General features: G+C 43.9%; 1 protein-coding gene across 1 annotated transcript in view; it reads left to right on the top strand.

Annotated features, from left to right (window-relative positions):
* Ephb1 (EPH receptor B1) overlaps positions 1 to 23,075 on the top strand; it is a 442,703-nt gene that overhangs the window by 320,298 nt on the left and 99,330 nt on the right. The window contains exon 5 of the mRNA XM_021171331.3: positions 2,409 to 2,744. Within this exon, the coding sequence (XP_021026990.1) occupies positions 2,409 to 2,744 (336 nt within the window). The remainder of the gene's footprint in view (positions 1 to 2,408; positions 2,745 to 23,075) is intronic.

The raw sequence follows: 23,075 nt of genomic DNA, 5'->3' as shown, positions 1-23,075 counted from the left end.
AGGCCCTTGCAGTGAGCCAGGGGAAGTGGTGAGGCCTGGAGCCATCCTGAAGCTGTGAGGAGACAGAGAATAGAAAGAAGGAAGTGGCCTTGACTGGCTCCAATAAGCACTTGTGTCTTGGAGGACTCCAAAGGTGTGATTCCTAGGGCCTGGTTGGTGACTAATCAGGGTGTCAAGGAATGCTAACACTTTGTCTGGAATTTGTCAAGCAAAGGACAAAGGGCACTCAGTCATAGGAGGGGTAGGGAAGTAGCTGGGGAGCAGGTGACTAAGCTCAGAGAAAGAGGGACACTTTGGAAAACTTGGCTAGAACAATGAAGAGTTGATGCCAGGGTGTAGGGTTTGGTTTGCAAATGGCGAAGGCACCAATGAGCTGGAGTCAGAAGACAGGATGGATGAAGCTAAAGTTCAAACAGAAGAGGCTGTCTCTAGATGAGAGAGCATCCTAAAAGTGTGAGGGCTGAATGGTTGCTCTCTTGATTGAGCCTCGGTCTCTTTACGTGAGGCTGCTTTCTGGAAGACAGCCTTCAGACCTCCTGAGATGCTCCTGCCTACATCTTTTTAAAGATTCATTCCACTCCTAGCACAGAGCACCCACTTACAAGATGTATTTATTGAGGATGTGAGAATAGCTTGTTGTGGCTGAGTCAAGTCTGTTGGCTCTAAAAGTGGGGCAAGCAATAGTGGCATTGATCAATGGGAGCTTGTGGGCTGAGTCTCCTTGGCCTGAAGCAAACAAAGATGTTCAAGGCGTGCATGGACCAAAATGGGCTTTAACAGATTGTCTACTGCAGCAAGGCTATGCTGACTCACTAAGAGGACATCTGAGACAGGATCAGCTGCTCCACCTGTACGAGCTGTGTGCCAGCTTGTAGAGAATGGATGTGTATCCCTGGAGAGATGGGTGGAGAATTCTTGAACACCATTTGCAAGGCTTCAGTAAAAAGGGCTTCATGAATTCCACCCTGTCACATGTGTGCGTGAATGCCACGCGTTAGCTCGGGCCTATGTAGTACGGTACTGATTTTCTTTCATGTTTTAATAGAATCTGGTTTAATATTTGCTTTCTGCTCTAGCTGCCTGCTGTTGACTGATTCAACACAGAATCCTTCCCTGGTGCCCAACAACCTTGTTGTTATTCCCTCATTTTGTGTGTTGGCAATTGATTCCTGTCTCCAGCATGAACCTCTCTACACATGTCTTCGTTCAGCTGGTGATAGTCACGTGTGTGGACTCTGAATGCATTACTGCCAGGAGCGGCTGCTCCAGCTGACCTACTCTTTAGAAGGGGGGCTTCCAGGCAGGATTCATTTCCATCCCTTAAACATTGACAATATGCAAGACTCAGGCTTGGGAACTTGAGGCTATCTATGATCAATCCTGTTGGTGGGAAGGAGGTTCTCCAACATCATCTAAAAGTGCTGGCACAGTGGCCGTTAATTCAGCAACATTTTGCTTTCCCACAGGGCACAGGCTTTCCAGAGTTATATAGGAAGACATTTCCATGTTTTGAATTATGAATAGTCATGGCCATCCCAGTGAGCTTGCTTGGTTTGGGGAAGGCAGGCGCTAAGAACATGGCTCTGTGTAGGAACATGAACTTTGGCCTCTATTCTGACTTTCATTCCTGTAGACAACATGGCCAATGGCTATTTCTCTTTAAGCGTTAGCCTCACTAAGCATCTGAGATGATTACTGCATCATCCTGGTTGGTTACTTGGAGAGAGAGGCAGTTAAATAAAGTGGTGCAGGTAAAGCTGCTAGCTAGGCGCTCCAAAGCATACCCGTATGCTTTCTTGAGTCATTGGGTCAAAGATGGTGGCTCTGTGAGCCTCTCCTACCCAGTGCTGCCTCTTGTCTACAGTTATCAATTTGGTGCAGTGTGACTGCTCATCTCTCCAACTGCTCTGGCAACCAGCCCTATAGAGAAACAGCCCTGAACCACATACATGCACATGAGTACTAGGATGTATGGAATTCTGTATAGGATTCCATGATCTGTAGGGATGTGGGGAAGATTTTATCATATATCATTAAGCTATATTCCATAGAAGAAAAGGTAAGAAATTCAGTAGCTGTCTTATATACACACATATTAACCGTAATGCTCATGTAGGATAGGGCTTGGTCCTAAGAGCAAAAGTACCTGAACTCACATGTCTAAACTTTTCTCTTCTTTGGCATACTCAATCAAAAGAAAGCAATTCAGAGAAGGAATAAAGGAAAGGAGACTTGAGGACAGGTTGTCCTCCTTATATTACCTCTATGATGGATTTGAACATGGAGCATTGACCTCGAAGAACACAGTGTGTATGTTGAGGTTGGTTAGGCACCAAAGTCAGCCTAGAGAGTTGCTGATCAAGGAACTCTCTCTCAGCCTCACTGGACTTTTCTTTGTCTCCCTTCAGGTGTTCCATCGGGTCCTCGAAATGTCATCTCCATCGTGAATGAGACATCTATCATTCTAGAGTGGCACCCTCCAAGAGAGACTGGTGGGAGAGATGACGTGACATACAACATCATCTGCAAGAAGTGCCGAGCAGACCGTCGCAGCTGTTCCCGCTGCGATGACAATGTGGAGTTTGTCCCCAGGCAGCTGGGCTTGACTGAGTGTCGTGTCTCCATCAGTAGCCTATGGGCCCACACCCCGTACACCTTTGATATCCAGGCCATCAATGGAGTCTCTAGCAAGAGTCCCTTTCCCCCACAGCACGTCTCTGTCAACATCACCACAAACCAAGCTGGTGAGTCTGGAGGTTTTGATGTGTATGTCTGTCTTTGTGGCTGGCTTTTCATCCATCTCTATGTAGGATCATAGCCAAAGCCATACCCATCCTGCCAACCTTCCTTTAGGCCTTCTTATAGGAGTAAAGATGTCAGATGATGGATGTTTGTGGCTGCTGAGGAAACTTCTGTTTTCTTTCAACTTTGTAAGTGAGCTGGAAACTAGGGAATTTTCTTGTGTCCAGGATCGAAGCAAATATGTATATCTAATATGTATATCTAATATGTATATCAAAGCAAATATGTATATCTAAGCTAGAGCAGGGCCTGCTACTCTGCATCCAGCCAGGCCTTCATAAGTGCTACTGGAAAAAATAGACCAAGGGATGCTGATTAGATCGATGGGTGTATGGATATATGGATGGAAGGAGACTGGATGGATGGGTGAGTTAGATGCCTGTACAGATAGAAAGATGGACGGGTGGGTTGATAGAGGGACAAGTGGTAGGAGTGTTACACATCTTTCAGAACAAGAACAGCAATGGTGCTTTCATAGAAAACCCAATGAAACTAACTTCGTTTTCAACTAAGCTCTTGTTTCTCAAGACTCTATCCTTCCCAGATGCATGCTGCAGTGCCATAGAGTCTTAGGACAGACAACAATGGAAGACGCCTAGGACCCTGAGTATCTATCTCTGCACTGTGCAGAGATCAGAACACATCTTTCTGTCTCTGTGTTCATCTCTCACATTTCCCATCTTTCCCCATTACTGCTTTTTATACCTCTTAGAGCAATCCATTCCCTTTTATATCTGTTTAACCAGTCCATTCATGCACTAACTCATTTATTTGCTCATTCATTATTAAGAGACAGTTATTTAGTATCCACTCTGTACCATGCTGTGGATCGGATGCTATGAGATACACAGTGATATCTGGCCACAATGGTTCGTCCCATGGAACTCGTTAATGGAAATATTTACGAGGCACAGACCTAAAGCATGCAAGGTGCTGAGCCCTGGTATAGTGTGCTGTACACTGGCAGTGAATAATAAGTAATTAAAGAGAAAGAAATGAGTGAACTCTGTGTGAGTGAGCCAGACTCAGAGGGAGGGCATATCACATCCACGGGTGATGGGAGTCACCAGAGAGGACTGTAATCTTATTTGTAATTATCGATCTTTTAATAAAAAATTTCTTTAAGGATAACATGTTAACAGAATAGCAGAAGCTGAGTATCTTTCTTTGTTTGCTTTTCTGTTCTGTTTCCCCCTCTTGACATCCTTCTTCTTACTCCATCCTTTTCCACTCTAAGCATCCATCCTCAGACTTGTTCCTCCTCTTTTAATATCAGGCATTCTTGATGGCAGATGATTCTTGGGTTAAAGCTGTCAGAACTGAGAAGGAAAAAAAAAGTGTTATGGGAAAGCGTGGCTGTCCAGATGGTTGTGCTGTCACTGAGTGTGTGTGTGTGTGTGTGTGTGTGTGTGTGTGTATGTTCATGCGGTATGTTTGTATGTATGTGCCTGGTCACGTGTTTACATGCATCCCTGTATAGTGAGAAAATAAGAGTGGAAGTGTCGATGCCTCCAGCTGGTGACCACAGCCTGGTGCCATGGAGATGTAGGTTGTGAAGAGTCTGTCTAACCCAAAGAAAATGGAATGGCAATTTGTGTATTCTGTTGAGCATGTAACATGGGCAGTCTTTGTTAGCAAGTGTTTCCCTTGGAGAGTTAAGGCAGAAAACTGGCTGAAATATTTTAGTGTCCCAGCTTCTGGGAATAACAATCCTGCCAGGCTGTCATGTTACTCTGGGCTTGGCTGTCTTTTCTCTCTCTCTAAGCATGTGCGAATAAACCTGCCACTTATATCAGTTTGCTTTTATTTCTTCCCCTCCCTTCCCTGACTCTGCTATTCCTGAACCTGCCCATCTGCTCATCTTGCCATCTGCACCTTCCCGGGCGTCAGTGAGCAGAGGGACCAGGGCTCCTCAAAGCGGTCCTGCATTCCCAACATTCAAAATATTTATTTTTACCCCCACTCATCTGCACCTATGTAAACACATTTCTCATGCCCTTTGTTCTCTTAACAGATCTGTTATTCTTAACCTTCCCCTGTTTTATACTCTATGACAACCTTCCAATATATAATTTTTCTCTGATAACTCTGAAGCTTTGGTATTACAAAGTTTATAATCAGCCAGAGAGCACTACAATAACTTCTTGGTAGTATGCGGTTCATATAAAGCAAATATCAAGTTAGCTAGTGGCACCTAGTCTGTGGGCTGTGTAATACCAAGGAACAGCGTCTGTAACACTAAGTTAGTGATTACACACACGAATACAAGTCATGGTCAGCCAACAGCATCCCTTTTTTGCTTTTGCTTTTGCTTTTGTTTTTGTTTTTAATATGGGAATGACCAAAGCAAACACTTGAGCCCATGCCTTCTTGAGAACAATTCAGAAATGTGAACAGAAGCTATACATTTTAGCATAATTAGAAGACTAAGCAGTAGGCATTCTGAAAACCCGGTGTCAAGGATGAAGGGAGGAGACCGGGGTGTATCCAAAAGCCATGGTGAGTCTTTCTCAGGACACAGTTGAGCTCATGCAGTGTTGGAGACTGGCAGGTCAGCCTTCCTCCCCTAACTTCACAGTGTGATTCATGTAAATGTGTGTGGTCACCATTGTCCTAAGCAGATTGCAGGCCAACTCTGACCAAGAGAAGTCATGAAATCAGTGAACCTGTATTTCCTAAACCACCTCTCCTTGAACTGTGGACTCTTCTCATACTATTGGCTGGGTCTTCATGGAGAAACAGAGTAAATGTTACCATGGACACCCCATGTGTATATGTTTTTTCACATTCACAAAGAATTGAGGAATATATAGCTTCATTTAATCCTCATAATTACCCAATAATTACCCATATTTCAGATAAGGAAGCAGAGGGTTGTAGGGATTTGGAGAATTTAAGAGAGAAAGGTATATAGAGACTTAGCACACCCTTAACTCCGGTTTCAACCTTCCTACATCCTAAGGTAGTTCCTCTGCTCTCACCATTTAATAGTTCATAACAGTAGACTTTTGTGGTTCCCCAGGAATGAAATTATGTAATCACCCTATGTACCATTGAGCGTAGGGACCATATTTCTTCTTAGACACGGGGCCAACCATATGTCAGAGTCTTTGTCTTCCAGTAAAACCCTAATCATGACATTCCAGGACCTTGCAGGCCTTGACTAATATTGTGAGATGACTGTCACCCAGGATGCAGTCAGGGGCAAATACGTTCTGCTACCTCTGAGCACCTCAGGTGTGTCCACCTTTAGTAAGCTCTCTGCAGAAGTGTGGCTCAGATGAAGAAACTAGGTTTGGAGTGTTTTTTGAATTTTTTCAACATCTATTCACCAGAAAATAATGTCCAGGAATTTCAAACTCAGGTTTGTGACCATTTTATCATCAAACCTATCAAAAATCGCATTATGGTGGGACATATAACCTATAAACTCTCTCTAAGCTATTGCCATGTAGCTGGGCCACTTTAGCTGTCAAAAATGTGTCCATCATCTTGGCCACGGTTGGTCATGAATTATGCAAGCTCAGATTTACGTCAAGTCTATACCCTCTCACTGAATACAGCTGCTGTGACTTTAAAGTATACTGGGTCAGGAAAAACTCTCTCTGTTCTCATGGCCAAGCAATTTGCAGTGAGGCTGTTATCACCAAAATCCCCCTCAGTCACTTTTTGGCCCCTGGCCTCAGATGATTCCGATAGCTGGATCATCTGTCTGTCCTCGAAAATTAAGTGATTGATAAACTTCACGTCTCCTTCTGCTGGCTAGACCCAGATCATCAGAATCAGGGAAAGGAGCTGCAGAATCTTAGGAGTAGGGGGATGACTCTCACCAAGGCCTGAGATTATCCAAGCTTGAGGAAACAAGCAAGCCTGAAGGCCAGAGAATAGAAAAGAGAAACCAGTTGGGGTAGGTGAAGGGCAGTAGGGACTGGTGGAGACTTCAGGGAACTGCAGGACATAGATAAAGCCACCACCTTATTCCTTCAAGTGTTGACTTTCCCATCCCTGTATGACCTTATAAGCCCCAAATACGGATCTAAAAATTTTGACAGCTGATTAGAAAGCAAATCCAGTTCTGGATGTGGCCTTCTGGCTACGGCTCCTGTCCTCTCATTCTGAAGACAGGGCTGACTTACCCAAGCCTTAACACGAGCTATGTTGTTGATTCTCATTTCCTCTGCGGCAAGCATCTTCCTCACCTTCTGGGTTCATGGAGGGGGATCCTGGGCTGGGTTCCCTCTGTGCTCCTCACATGATTCATGCAAATTCATTTAACTGTCAACACCCCTCAGTTCTCACCTGTGAAATGAAAACCAGGATAACCTGCTTCCTAGCGCCACAGTGACAAGCACATGAGACAGAAGACAGAAACGCACTCTCAATCCCAGTAAGGGCTGGGAGATTGGCATCATTTCTGGGAATATGTCCTGATCAAATTGCTGAACTTCCCTTCCTCACATGTTCCCTTCTGAGGCTTCTGAGTCACTTTGTTTGGGATTGATGTTATCTGTATCCATTTGCCCATGGTGCCTTGATTGGAATAAGCATCAGAAAGGAAGGGGCCAAGTCTGCATCAGTGAACTTATAACGAGGGAGGGGCAGTCGTCAGTGCCCAGTACCCAGCTCAGGATCGACCTGCCTCTCAGGAGCGCCCTCTGCCTTTTTAAACAACTCTGCGCGTGGAGAAGAGCCACCACTGCCTCCCTTCCTCAGATGATTCTATCAGCTAGACTTACAGGTGACATTTCTATTGCATACAATTCATGTATGGTCTGCTGAGACCCTGCATGTGAAATTCCATCTGTCATGTCCACAACACAGACATAATCTATGATTTAGTGTTGTGTAAAAAAAAAAAAACTGTGCTGTTTCTGTTAACAGTCATAAGCCCCTCTAGTTTGTCCATTTTCAAGGAATTTTTGAAGTTCTTGGGCAATTAAAATCACTCAGAAGCACCGCTTTTCCTACAAAAGAATTACCTAGAACATCAATGCCTCTGAATCCATCATCTAATTTGCATTATTCCTTGGTTAAATATAGTATTTGCATGCATAAAGAATAATCTTTGAATATGAAAAGGAATTTATGATATTGCAATATATCGAGCTCTTTGGAGGAAAGATATTATGTAAATCTCAAAATTAAATATTAAAACAATATTACACGCTGCCTGTGAAAATGTAGAGCACTAAGATCCCATATGCTGGAACCAGTTCATTTTTAAAGGCTGGTCTCATTGGAAAAGAGTGGATGAGAATTGCTCTAGAGTAGAGAAAAGATTGAGTCAGGGCTTTAACAACACTGGGATGACTTTAAAGAAAACCTTGAAAGAAGTAAATAAAGAAAAGTTTTTTTTTTAAAACTTAACGGAAATGAAATTTTCTCTGTTCTTAATTCAATTTCATAGTTCACTTTATTGCTGGTTTTTCTGTTGCTGACTCCAGGAAGGTTTGGAGTGTTTCTTAAGTCCTTCCATTGAGAAGAAACTTGCAGGTGGCCTGAGAAAGATGTTGACCTCAGAAAGGCCATTTGCAGGCACTGGCATACTCTCAGTGGGGGTGAGGTCAGCAGGCAGCACTGCTGTTGACCCAGGTCGTGGGTATCCATCCTCAGCAGCTTTGGGGTTTTCCTCAGCATGGAGAGCTCTGAGGAAAACTAGGCTTTCTTACCTACTACCAGCTTCTTTGGAAAAGAGCCACAGAGTACCAGGCACAGTACTCTAGAGAGCTTTAGTACCTACAGGTAGCAATTCATACATGTGTTAGGCTGGGGGAGGGGGCAACTGGATGTGACTTGGAAGTCCAGATCAGCCAGATGACCAGGTATCTTCCTCTACTCTTGCTCCTCAAAGGACTTAGGGAATTGATGCTTAGGATAATGCTGTGACCCAAAGGACAGAAGGAGATTCAGTCACCTGTACAAGGGGCCTGGTTGGTCTATTTGAACACTTGACCTTTGGAAATACAACCACGTAACACACTCTCTGTGACAGTTATGTGGTGTTGGCTCGGTGCACACCCATGTGCTTACCCAATTCTACTTCATTCCCTTCCTCAGCAAATGCACTGACAAATACCTTCTGTCAGTCATAGACATAGCAGGAAAGTAAACAGGCAAAGATCCATGTCTTCATGGAGCATTTAGGAGTCCACATCACCCACTAAGACTAGTCTGAGAGGCCCAGGAAAGCCATAAGTAGACTGGTGATTCTGCTGTAACTTGAGGGTCTGAGCCCCTCAACTGGGTTCTTGGTCCCTGCTTGAGACTTAGGATATAAAAATACGTCAATTCCAGAGAGCACTTCGGTTTCTAGTTTCAGTAGCTCTTCAGTGACCATGTTGGATGGGATATTCCACTGTTGGTTAGCTGGAATAATTGGGTAGGCCACACAAACACTGGGTTTCAGAAATCTTTATGTCTGTCTGGTTCCGAGTTGTAGCTAGATGCTGAGAGTTGAGAATAGGACCACTGTGGATCACTGCTCAATGACTAGGGTATCACATGGAACCTGAGGACTTGTTTGTTTGTCTTTCTCCATGTTGGGTCAAGTGTTATGAGTATACGGCTTAAGTGGTGACAGTGGTGCTGTTGACAGTGTGATGGTACAAAGTTCACATGAGCTTGTTACAATCCTCAGCTGCAGAAGAAATCTAAGGTGGTTTATAAAACAGCTAGAATTGGCATTGTGGTCTTGGTAAAGAAGGGTAGAAGCATGGAAAGGGGTCCTGATACATGTCCACTTAATTTCTGCCTGATTTTTCTATGGCTTGAAGAGATACCATGACCAAGGCAACTCACAGAGGAAAGAGTTTATTGGAGGCTGAGAATTCCAGAGGGTTGGAGCTCATGACCATCATGGCAGGGAACATGGCAGCAGGCAGGCAGGAATGGCACTGGAGTAGTAGTTGAGATTACATCCTGATCTATAAGCACTAGGCAGAGAGAACTGGTAATTTAATGAGCTATTAAAACCTGCAAGCCCATCCCCCATTGTCACACTATCTCTAGTGAGGCCACACCACCTAATCCTTCTCAACAGTTCCACCAACCAGGGGCCAAGCATTCAAATATGTAAGCCTCTTTGGGGGTGGGGCATTCTCATCCAGAGCACCTCACCATTCCAGTGGGAAGCCCCTCCACGAGCCAGAAGAGCACACCCTGGGTCTACCAACCATATTGACTCCTGAAGACTATGTCTAGCTAGATGCTGAAAGCATAGAAAACATTCCACAACTGTTAATAAATAAATTAATAAGGAACATTTCAGTTCTCAGAAATCACTTTCTGGCATCACCAAATGATTTAGCTTCAGCTCTTTCAGTGGTTTCTTCATAAGGCATTTCATTCTGGGCTAGATTAGAATTAAGCCTATAACGGCCCCAAGTACTGATGTGGCCTGGGACTTCTTGTGTATCATAAGACATAAGTCTTACAATGGTCCGCCCCCCCCCAAAGTGGCCCCATGGGAGCCACTTGACTATGACCTGGCCTGCTCCGCCCCCTGCTCCCCACTGTCGGAACCACTGGCAGGCACATTGGTAGCTAGCAGGGCTGGCATTCCAGGGCTGTTGTCTGTCCACCTGCATCCCCGCTCCCTGCCTGTCATTTTCACAGCACCATCCATGTTAAGCAGGCAGGAGCATGAGGGGTTTTTGAATACAGCAATTAACAAAACAGTAATCAAGCTAAGTGTTTAATTTCAGAAAATTAACATCTTCTCAGAGCGGATGTGAAAGACTGGGGGAAAAGGCACAGCAAGTGTTCTGGGTAAATAAAGGCAAAGCTGGACCACAAATATTTTGTAGAGAAATGGGGGGTCTGTCAGCACCCCAGGTCCTGGGATCAGTGTCTGCTTAAACTGTAGCATTGAGCCCTAAGATTTTAAAGCATGCATTTCCTTCTTTCCCTTTTTCTTCTTCTTTTTCTTCTAGAAAATGAGGACATAGCAAGGTCCAGTCATACTGTGTGATGTATCTGTCCCCATAGAGAAATGTTAGTGTGACTTTGACCTTCCTTAAACATTGCTAGTCACATGGATGGTGTTGCGAGTCCTTGGATGAGTGATAAGAGGTGTGTGTGTGTGTGTGTGTGTGTGTGTGTGTGTGTGTGTGCGCGCGCGCGTGTGTGTTTGGCATTGCACATGCATACACACAGACACACACAGACACACACAATGGTACTATTCTCCTGATGGTTCCTGCAGGGAAGGGGGCCATGTCTCATTCCTCTAAGCAACCCCCATATCTCAGCCCTGTGTCTTTATCTTCAGTCTCCTGAGTGGCCTGCGATCATATCCGCAGACACTGCCTCATAAGCCAGTGGCATTGTTCTTTACAGGATGTGTATAGGGAGGGATGCTTGTAAAGAAGCAGGCATGCAGGGAGCTGGGTGGAGACAGGGGGACAGCAAAGTTCTCTTGGTGTCTGTTCCCTCCTCTGGTAGGCGGGAAGGAGTGTGGAGACTAAAGATGGGGACAGCAAGGGAAGCAGCTGTGAGGTCTAGGGGAGGCTTAAGGCTTTGCGATGAAATGCGACAGTTAATAGAAAGAGTGGAGCTCTCAGGGGTTACACTGAGCTCAGCACTGCCTGCAGAAGCCCCTCAAATGGTGTCCTCACAGGGCTGCAGGTCCTCAGGAGGAGACTGTAATCTAACTTAATGAGCAGCTTTCCTTGAAGGGTCTAGCAGGCAGCTGACATTGGGAACAAAGAAAGCAAAGCCGGAGAACGAGACGATGGCTGGAAACTACCTAGGAGATATCCCAGGGGCTTCCAGAAGCCTTCGGGGACAGCAGCTAGAGAAGATAGGTTCAGTCCTACACATGAGGAAAATTGTGGAGGATTTGAGCACCTGTTCAAAGCGTTGTTTATGCAGTTGGATATTCAGACTTCAATTTCCTCTCTCAAGTGGGAAATAAGGTTGGTTGCCAAGAGTGCAGGAGATAGTATTGGGGCTGAAGAATTGAGGGGAGTAGAGCAAATCTGATGAACAATTATGGAAAATGGAGGATGAAATAACCAGAGAACTCTGGGTTTCTAGAACGCATGAGAGCTCATTTGAAGCTGGTAATCACGTATTTACAAAGATGCTCTGCTACTCCTGCCTGCCTTGCCCTTGTGCATGGCCTTCCCGGCAGCATGCTTCCTGGATATCAGAGCCTACAAGGAGACCATGCATCTATGTCTGGTTGAGTATTAATAGTTGTATGGTGTGATAAAAGAAAGACTCCCCTGCCTGAGGGCACGAGTACCTCAAATTTCATTACCAGAAAGACAGAAGCTAAGCAGAATAATAAGCTATATGAATCAGAAGGGGGGCTGACTTCGTGGGTGGAAATGGCACCAACAGGGCAGATGAAGCCAGGAAGAGTTACAATGACTCATTGGAGATGGTGATGAGGAATCACAATACTTAGTGGATAATTTTGAAAATGGAATAACTTCGGGTGAAATAAAGTCCAAGTGCAGACCGTGGACTGAGCAGGATGGGAGAGATGCGGGGATGAGGGGATGAAGACCGAGTGACTCAAGAGGACACTGGGATGGTTCTCTGGTGAGTGATGCTCATGGTGGAGTGGAGGTAGTGGGGGCTGGAGACCTTCCTGGTTTCTGAGCAGCCCCTTTGCAGGGTCCAGTGGGAATGTGATCCTTGGTGGGATGTTAAAGCCAGGGTTGATGGGACTTGGTGGGGATAGTCGAACCCAAGGAGGAGCTGGTGGTGTGTGCTACAGGAGGGCAGCCAGCTGCAGTGAGCCGCCCTGATGAAGAAAGGTGATGGTGGTGGCAGAGGGGTTGCCACCATTGTCTGGGGCTCTGTGAATGTGCCTGGGTGAGAGCTAGGGAGGAACCAGGATATGCGATGCACTGCAATGTATCTTTTATCACCTTCAGGCCCAGCAAGGCCCACCCGGGTGGGTGGTGGACTTTCTGGTGAAACTTTCTGGGATCCGATATTAGATCAAAAGTGCCAACACTTATCCTATAATACCAAGAAAAGCAGGTAGGCCCACAGGAGTCAATTGAACAGAGCATATCAGCTAATTGTAGGTCCTAATGATTCCCATGTGCCTTGGCAGGGATCCTGATGCCTGCTGAGGACAAGCCACTTCACACCCTGACCTGACACACACATCTCCACAGCTTCCCATGCTTCCAGGGTCACATAGCTCAGGTTTGCTGTCATTTCTACAGCAAATTCTCATTTTCTGAGGTACCTTCTGGTTCCCCAGGTATAGAGAAAGAGGTGTGGAGCAATGCTAATCTAGGGGCACCAGGATCAGAATACATGGCAGTGCTAGTGACCTCTGCTTTCTGCAATGTTCCCCATACTTGGATGGAAGGGGTTGCAGGGAGCCCAGCTCTCTCAGAGAATATAAAGGTTCCTGAAGACAGTGGGTGATGTAAGACTAGCTGTCTCCTACCCTGGGGCAAGGCATCCTCTAGAGATAGTGGAATTGCTGAGCTCCTAAGTGTAGGGACAGGATAGAGGGCCAGCTAGCGTCTCCTGGAAAGGAGGCCAGGCTATTTCTGGCTCTGCATTAACTTGCTGGGGACTTAAGGAAGTCGCTGTCTCTCACTTGCCTTCAGCCAGCTAATCTGTAAATTCTAAGAGTTGACAGAAAATTGAATGACCTGGATGTCCTCTCAGAGCTTAACATTTCTGATTTCCAGATTTGTAGATAAGCAGTTTCCAAACCTGAGCACGCATTGGATTCGTATAAAGGTCCGGAAGGGTCCCTAAGCCCAGATTACTAGGTCCTGGCTCAGCCAGGGTGGGAATCAAATATCTGCAGTTATTACCAGATCTCAGGTGATGCTGATCTGGGACCACAGTCTGAGAACTCACAGAGTTAGTTGGATAGTTTCAGTGCAGAATATCTGTCACATGCATGAGACAGAAAAGAAGAAAGGAGGTTCCTGCATTAAGTTTTTAAGAAAGACTCCATCCACAGGTCCCAGATGCGCGAGTGCGCACACACCCACACCACACACCCTACACACCACACACCACACAAAACTTTGACTTGGAACCAAACCTTTAATGGAAGGAAGAGCCTCTGACTATGTCCTTGAGTATGAAGCTCACCCGGCTCACTCAACCTTGAAGCCCTCCCTTTTCCTTAGGGAGTCCTACCTACCCCCCTGACTCATTCACTATCCCACTACAAGGAACAAAGACTGCACACCCAGGCCGTCCTCTGACACCCAAGTAATTCCAGGTTAGAGAGGGAATTCAAAGGAAGTGGCAGGGTTAACTCCCAGAATAAAACATGAAGCCAATGTTCACAATAGGAGAAAACAATGAGAGAAATAATTAATTCTGCTTTTGTATTCATACCCAGGCTCCAAACTAATTGCTTATTTGTTTAATCTACTTTGACCAGAAGTGTTACTGCAGCAAAAGTATTTAATGAGTCAGGCTTCGTGATGTAAAATTCAGGCATATTTCTGCAGCGGGATGAGTTTTCGTCAACAGAGGGAGAGCTTGCTCTCAAGACAGGGCCTTCTGAGCTGAGTTTCTTCCTGGAATGGAAATGTCACCGGAAACGCAAGTCATCAGGGTGCAAGCCATTCTTTGCCATCAGTTCCAAGAGACCTGGATTCTTTAGCTGATGTTTCAATACAGGGTTGGCTTCTTTTTTTTTTTTTTCTCCCATGGATGTGTTTTCCATGAGGGAAAAGCCAGCCAGCCCCTCCCAATGGGCCTCTCCTCACTCTGTCATCTATACCTTTCTAGGAGCTCACACAATTTAACCCGAGGTTCCCAGGGGACTCTCAGAGGCTTCCAGCAGCTTAGTCCCACTGAGCTGAGGACTGACTCAGCCTCCTGAGTTTCTTCATCTATGTAATGCAGAAGTCCTGTCCCTACCTCCCTGAAACCCCCATATTTATAGCTGTTCCATGTCCCCCTTCGCAGGATTCATAGCTCTGATTCCCCTCATCTACCTTCTTCTAAATGCTAATACCTATATTCCATAGAACTAAGCCATTGTGTACACACACATACACACACACACACACACACACACACACACACACACACACACACACACCTTCCCTCTGAGGACTTTGGAGAAGATCCCTAACCATTGCAATAAGAGCAACATTTGTTGGGCATCTAAAATATGGTTAATCATACTGGTTACGTGGCAAGTGGCTAAAACCATATCTCCTTCCCTAAAGACCTTACTTCAATGGTGGAGAACAGGGAACTTAAACAATGGCGAGCTTATACCCAGGTCTAGCACATTCCCAATAACGTTATGAACAGTGAGGGCTTTGAAATGGGCAGAGCCACCCAGGGCAGTGTTTTTAAAGGCTAGCAGTATAATGAAGACAGGTCATGATTAGATATGAGAAGCAGATTTCCAAGCCTGCAGTGATCAGTGCCTACCACACCTGTAAATGTTAAGGAGTCAGGACTTTTTCCATTGGGAAGGTGCTGAAGGTTTGGGGGCATTAGGGTAATGGATAAAGTCAGGCTTCAGGAAGGCTAGTCTTGCTATACTGCAGTTTGAAGTAAAAAGGTTCAGAGGTAGATATGAATGGTGGGAGAGTATGGCGGGGCATAAGGAGAGTAGCAAGATCCACGGAAAGGCCATGATAGAGCCTCTGGAACACTTGGGTCACACCTCTGAATGAATTGGCTGTGACTACCTCTCCAGGGTTACAGGTTGTCTTATTCTTGGGAACAAGGCAAAATCTCTCTTGCTAAATTACTTCCTGGGGGGTGGGGGGTGGGGCAGACTGACTCCAGGTTTCACAGGGAAACCATTCCTCTTACCTGAATGTCTCTTTTTTTCCTTTTTTTTTTTTTTTTTGGTTTTCCCTTGCTCCAAGTCTCTTCTTGCCTAGCACCCCACCCTAACATGGTTAACATGTTTATTTATTGTCTCAAAGGTATTTGGGAAATAAATGCCATGGCTACACTGAATGGGTTGTCTCCTGTTTATTATGAGGAGCCATGCCCAGGGATTGATTTGGATGTATGAGCAGCAACAACAGTCCCAGGCGGGGAGAGTTATATAGGTGGATGCCAAATGCTCAGCCTGACAGGAGGGGTAGACCACACATGGCACAGCCTCAGAACATTTGGAAAATCCATAATGTGAGGATTAACATTCCTGTTGTATTGCTGAAGGGTATGAGCTTCAAATTTGCTAAGGCCTCGGGTTAATTTAGGATCGCATTGTAAGCAGAGGGCCAAGCTAGAACAGGAGCCTGTCTCTCAGTAGCATTGTAGGGCCCTGCAGACAGCCCTCCTTCATTTCTGCTCATTCCTGCTGCACTGGGCTGGGGCCCAGGGCTGCCTGTTGTTCCTCAGTTCACCTGTCTACACAGCTGTGGTCTATGGGATAGAAGGCAAGCTGAGTCCAAGGACCATTGGGTTGGGGGATGCTATCCTAGACAGAAGATAGGAGTCTGGTATTTTCATATGCTCCAGCAATCCAATCCTAGGTTTACCCTAAGGAGAAATGCAAACGTATGCCACACAGAAACTGGTATATGAATACTCACGGAATCATTATTCTTGTGTGTGTGTGTGTGTGTGTGTGTGTGTGTGTGTGTGCATGCGTGTTCATGTGTGATGTATAAATGCATGTAGAGGTCAGAAGACAACTTCAGCTGTCATTCCTCAGGATTTTTCTACTTTGGTTTTTGAGACAGAGTCTCTTACTGGCCTGGAACTTGCAAAATAAGTCAAACTGGCGGTCTGGCACCTCAGGAATTTCACCTGTCTCTGCCTCCCTAGCACTGGGATTGCAAATCTACACTAGCATACCTGGCTTTTGGGGAGGCAGGTTCTGGGGCTTGAATTCAGGTCTTCATGCTTATCAGGCAAGCTCTTTATTGATGGAGCCATTTTCCCTGGCCCTGAATTATTATTATTATTATTATTATTATTATTATTATTATTATTACAATTAAAAAAACATTTTCACATATATCTAGAATGTATTAGGGTCATATTCACGCTCCATTACTCTCTCTTTACCATCCCTTTCTCTTGTTAACTCCTTTCTCCTTTTCCTAATGAGTCTTTTTCATACTGCCATGTAGTTCAAGTGTGTGTGTGTGTGTGTGTAGGTCTTCTGCAGGCAGCTGTGCCTTTAACATATTCAGTATTCATGTCCATTTGGCATCAATACGACAGTATTTTATCGCATTAGTCTCCACCCTCCAGCTTCTACACTTTTTTTCTGCCCCCCTTTCTATGACCCCTGAGCCTTGGATGGTGGTGTTCTAGTCCCACTTAGAACTACACTGAAGCGTTACTTTTTCAGTATTTTGACCAGTTGTGGGTCTCTGCATTAACTGTCACCCTGACAAAAAGAAGCTTGCCTGACCAGTTGAGAGCAGCCTTCGTCTATGCGTATAAACAGAAATACTTAGAAGTCAGTTCTGACTACATACAAGTTTAGCAAGATATCAGTACTACATTCTCCCTAGGGTCTGTGACCTCCCCATCCACAGGCTTTTGTCCCTTTGCAGTAACAGGCATATATCCCACCTGTAGAATGGCCTTTGATTCCTTTGGAAAGTGGTTAGCTACCCTCCACCTCCCGAATATCCTTGCCACTGTTACAGCACTCTATGCTTCTTGCCTGTCTGTCTAGAACCATGGCACAATGGATCCACAGCTGGGAAAGACAATTGGTGACCTTTCTCTCCTTTCAGCTGGCAGAGCACCTTCTGGTACTGTGGGCTCCAGCCAGCAGGAAGGATGCTGACAGCACAGTGCCAGCATTGTCTTAATCCAACAAGTGTGGAAACCGTTCAAAAAGCAATGCTTGCATTAAAAGTTATTAACCCGTCTTGAGTTTACATAGTTCATGCTGAGATCTCCAGGTGGAAATGATCACTGTAATCACCATCTCCTATGAAAGGACCAAGGACAATGACCCTACTATGTCCACCATGGGTTATTGTAACATTAGCATCCTTTCCATAAGAGTCTTCTGATATGAACTCCTTCAGACTGAAGAGACCATTCACCCTTCAGGAGACTTTGAGACCGTCTTCCTCAGCTGAGCAAGTTACAGTGAATTCAGTAATGACCTACAGAGTCCGCTGAGCTGAGAGAGATGGCAACAGACCATCCGTGATAGGAATCCTAGCTGTATAAGCAAGGCTGTTTTCTTCTTAGAAAAGGTTCGATGACCTCCAAAAATTCCAAATGTCTTATTTTCATAACTTCTTCCAACATCGTACTTCAACAGAATAACTCAATTCGGAGTGCATTTGCAGTTTGCCATGAATTTTCTTTAAAACTACATGTAAATATTTTTGATATCTTAAAAAATGTATTAACATAGTAAACTTGTATCAGTTGTTAGATCCCAAAGGGGATTATGGATAAACCTCTTGAAAGAATTATTTTGACCCAAAAATCAATTAAGAGATTATGAAGTAATTTCTAATAAGCAAGGATAATGCTTCAAACTTAATAATTATTATAGAAAAAAAGCACATTTAATTATTCTTATATTTTGGAATAGGAAATAATTATCTGTTCGGGGAAAATATCCCTATTGAGTAAGGGAAACAAAATGAGTAAGAAAAGAAACTTGAATGTGGTCGAATTTGTAGCTAAATTAGTGGGTCAGGTCATATACCGATTTGGTGGCACTGCCAAGGTTTCCACGTGGCTGTACTCCAGGTCTATGTATGGATGGACTTTTGAGATAGATTCATGATGGCATCTCAGCCTCCACGGAGCCACAAGCCTTCCTGCCTTCTTTGGAGCCTTTTGGAAAAACAGCAACCTGGATATTGCTATGTTTGATGCCCATCTCTCGTACTGTTGTCCATGACCAGTGACCAATGTTGGGCTGGTACTTGTCCTACATTGTGACTGACATCCTTTCTCACTTGCCTTAGCGTCATCTTTATCTACAGTTTATCCACATCCCCATTGTTAGAGCAGGCAAGAAGATGCTGCGCACTTGCTATTTTGCATGGGATGCTCTTGGATTTGTCTGCTACTAAAGCAGCTGGGCAGAAAGATCTCCCAAAAGTTTTCAGTAGCACAAACCAAGATAAAGGACGTCTCTCCCTTGGCCTGACTTTTTTTTTTTCCCTCCATCTCTGAGCTACTTGAAAACTGTCTTTAAGTTCTTCTCTGATTCTGACATCCTTAAAGGTAGTCTTGATACTGACAGTAGATTCCCCTAGTACATACTCTTGGCTCTAACTTTGCTTAAACTCTAATTAGATTTTGTATTGGGGACAGAAGGGAGCATCTTTGTTTCTTGCTCTCTTTATGATCCTGTTGGGGTAGCATCTGTGTTTGGGGGGCAATTTTGTTCCTGTTTAGATTATTTTCTGAGCACCTCCTTTTAAGACCACAGATCTTTTTTTAGACATTTTCTTCATTTACATTTCAAATGCTATCTCCAAGGCCCCTATACCCTCCCCCTCCCTGCTCCCCAACCCATCCACTCCTTCTTTCTGGCCCTGGCATTCCCCTGTACTGGGGCATATGATCTTCCAAATACCAAGGGCCTCTCCTCCCATTGATGGCCGATGCGGCCATCCTCTACTACATATGCAACTAGAGACATAGCTCTGGGGGGGGGGTACTGATTAGTTCATATCGTTGTACCTCCTATAGGGTTGCAGACCCCTTCAGAGTGTTTGCTACCAAGATAATATAAAAGATACCTTGGACGCAACTCAGGGATTCAAAATACCCTATTTGGTATAAGCTCCAAGGTACAGCAGTATAAACAGAAATATAACTTAATTTCAAAGAGCTACATAACATAATGTTTTCAGAACAGAAAGATAATAATTTAACCTACGACTACTGGAGAAATTTAGCTGGAAAGACACATAGAGACTGTTGCAGGCATGGTTGAAGTGGGCCCAAGTAAGTCTCAGTGACAACAGATCTTGTTGGTCAACAGTGCTGGTTTTGGAGACATGCAGTATACAAGAGTTACAGAGTCATAGAGGCTCCCACAAAGATGTCAAAAAGAAAGTTCAAAGAGCCAAGTCAGAGCCTCTGTAATTATTTATCTGGTTGATGCAAGAATCTATGAAAGTAAAGATGAAACATCAACTGAACTCCCTCTCCCCCAATAAAGATACTAATCATTTCCTATAGGCAGCTCTAGGTGGCATGCAAAGTCACCATACTTGTCTATAAGGCCACAGATCTTTACTGACATTTCAGTATTGTCTTTCCAAATAACCCTTGAATTAAATCTTTCTTATCTTTTCTTTTAAAAAGTCTCTCTTTCTCTCTCTCTCTCTCTCTCTCTCTCTCTCTCTCTCTCTCTCTCTCTCTGTCTCTCTGTCTCTGTCTCCTAAATTTGAATAATCTTGTGAACTCAATTTGAATAATCTTGTGAACTCTTCATTTTTATTATTTCTCTCTCTGCAGAATGTTTAATTTACTCAAAAGCTTTGTGCGTCCTTGCAAAACAGATTCTTTCAAGCATTCAGCAAAACCATTTCTTCCTTTGAGGATTAAATAGAAAACACTGGCCAGAACTGACAGTTGAAATCAATGTTTGGGGGTGGAAGGGTCACAGGGGTTGCCTCATGAAATTAATCTCCCTATCTGCTTTAGTTTTTCCAGAAGTTGGTATTTGGATGAATACCCAAACTTCTTTTTATTTTCCATTTGTCTGATGGTTCCAGAGCACATAAACTATCAGCTTTAGGGGTGAGTTTGTCCTTGAAAAAGGAAAACCTAGTCCATTGTTGTAGGTGCTGCTGATGGCAGAGCCATCCGTGGAAGCCTGTGCCTTCCATACAGGGGCTAAAGAAATGCTCTGTTGCTTTTTCTCATGTGCTAAGCCCCATCACGATTAAAGTGTAAGACATCTAGAGTTCCTTGTGTGGGACACACAGTTTACCAAAGGGCTTATGACTTTCAGGACATCACTGCCAATCTAAGAAATGTTGATGGGGATCACCACAGCTCTCTTCTCCTGGATCTGTCAGATGCTAGGTGACTGTTGGGGTGGCCTATGGCATCTCCAGAAACAATGGTATTTATGGTTGGGATACTTCTTGTTTCTGGGTCTCTCTGTCATGCTTTGTGATTGTCTTTATAATCTGAGTTTAATGGGGACTGAACTCCAAGAACCTCAAGGGCAGGGTTGTGTTCTCTTAACTCCAACCTTAGTGACCAGAGCAGGCATGTCATAGTGTTTGACAGATAGATTCAGTTTTGAATGAAAGTTTTCTGAAGATTAGAGGTAAAGAGGAGAATCAAGCCCAGGGTTAGCCTCAGGCTACTAAGGCTGATCTTTAGTTCTTAGAATTATGCAAAACGATGGCATTTATTGTTATATACTTATGCATATTTATAAGATACTTTGTTCATCTTTAATACTCAAGTATCCCTCTTGAGCTCTATTACCTCCCCCCCCCCACCCCGACCTGTTCTTCTACAGTTCTTTCTTCGATTTTCTCAACTGTCCCGAATCCCAGCACCACATATGTGGGAAAAAAATGTGAAACTGTCTTTTCAAATCTGGCCCTTTAAAAAAATTATTTATTTATTTATTTATTTATTTATTTATTTATTTATTTATTTATTTAATGTATTAAGCCTCTATCTGCATGCATACCTGCAGATCAGAAGACGGCACTGGATCACTTTATAGTTGGCCATGAGCTACCATGTGGTTGCTGGGAATTGAACTCAGGACCTCTGGAAGAGCACCCAGTGCTCTTAACCACTGAGCCATCTCTCCAGCCTCAAGCCTGGTTTTCTTTGCATGACAACTACCAGTTCAATGCTCAATCTATTTCCTTGCAAATGATATGAATCTGATCTTCTTTGTGGCTGAATAGTACTCCACTGTGCATTAATGTGTGTGTGTGTTTGTGTGTGGGAGAGAAAGAGAGACAGAGAGATAGAGAAAGAATTATCTATGGACTTTGATGCCTTCAGCTATATACTCATATACTCAGGAGTGGTAATATGGATTGTATAGTTTTGATTGAAGATTTTGAGGAATTTGTAAAGTAACTGCACATTCCCAACAACAGTGTGTAAGCCTTCTTCTTCCACCTCAATCTTCTGAGCTGCTCTTGTTTTTGTTGCCCACCATAGCCATTCTGACTAGCGTGAGAATCACCATCTCAATGTATATTTGATTTGCACCCCCCCATAGTCAAAGATGTCTTACAGTTTTCATGTATTTATTGGCTATCTGTGTGTTGACTTTTGGAAAGTATCCACTGAGTTAAGTTGTCCATTTATTGGTTGGATTATTTGTTCATTTGGTGCTGAAGCTGTTGAATTTTTTTTTCATTTTATTGGGTATCACCCATTAGGTGAATGGCTGACAAGGATCTTCTACCATTCTGAAGCTGCCTCTTCATTCTGCTATTGTTTCTGTTGATATACAGAAGCTTTCCAAGGGGATGAACCCCACTTGTCAACTCTTGCTTTCTCTTCTGAGCTATAGAAGTCCTTATTCTGGAAGCCATTGCCTATGCCTGCATCATAAAGACTTCTGCTATGTGTCTCTCTAGACATTTCAAATTTCAAGTCTTAAATTCATACAACTTTGAGGTGATTTTTGTGTAGTTGAGAGGCGGGGCTATAATGTCAGCCATATATGTATGGATGTCCCATTTCCCCAACACCATTTGTTTAAGATGGTGCCTTTTCCCTAACTTTTATATTTTCCTTGTCTTTGTCGAAAAATCTGATTCTGTAGCCTTGGGTTTATTTCTGGTTATTTCTTCCATCTCATAGTCTCAGCTCTATTTTGTGTCCATTCCTTGCTGTTTTATTACTATGGTTCTGTAGTGTAATATGAAATGGAGTGTTTGATGCCTCCAGTGTTTCTATTTTGCTCGGGATTGCCTTGGCTACTTGGGGTCTTTTATACTTCCTTATGAACTTCAGGGATTTTTTCCTTTCTAGTTCTGTGAAGAATATCATTAGAATTGTTGTAAGGATTATACTGAATCTATGAATCATTTTCAGCAATATGGCTCTTTTCCAGTATCAGTTCACTTGGGGCACTCAGAGTCTTTCCATCCTCTGGTGTCTTCTGTTCCTTTTGGGTTTCAGAGTTTTCATTACAAAAGCCTTTCATCTTCTCCTCGGATAGGTTTATTTCTAGATTCTGTTGATGTTATCATTAATGTGATTGTTTTCCCGATTTCTTTTTTAGTGAGTTCATTTCTAGTGCTTAGAGAATCTACTGATTTTCAAGTGCTGATAATGTCTTCTGCTGCTCACCTAAATTTGTAAATCAAATTTATAATCTTGCTGTGGAATCTCTCAGAGCCTTTGACTTC

This window comes from Mus caroli, unplaced genomic scaffold (assembly GCF_978045245.1).
Source record: "Mus caroli unplaced genomic scaffold, Mus_caroli_1 scaffold_11, whole genome shotgun sequence".
NCBI lineage: Eukaryota > Metazoa > Chordata > Mammalia > Rodentia > Muridae > Mus > Mus caroli.
This window is presented reverse-complemented; position numbering and strand designations above follow the sequence as displayed.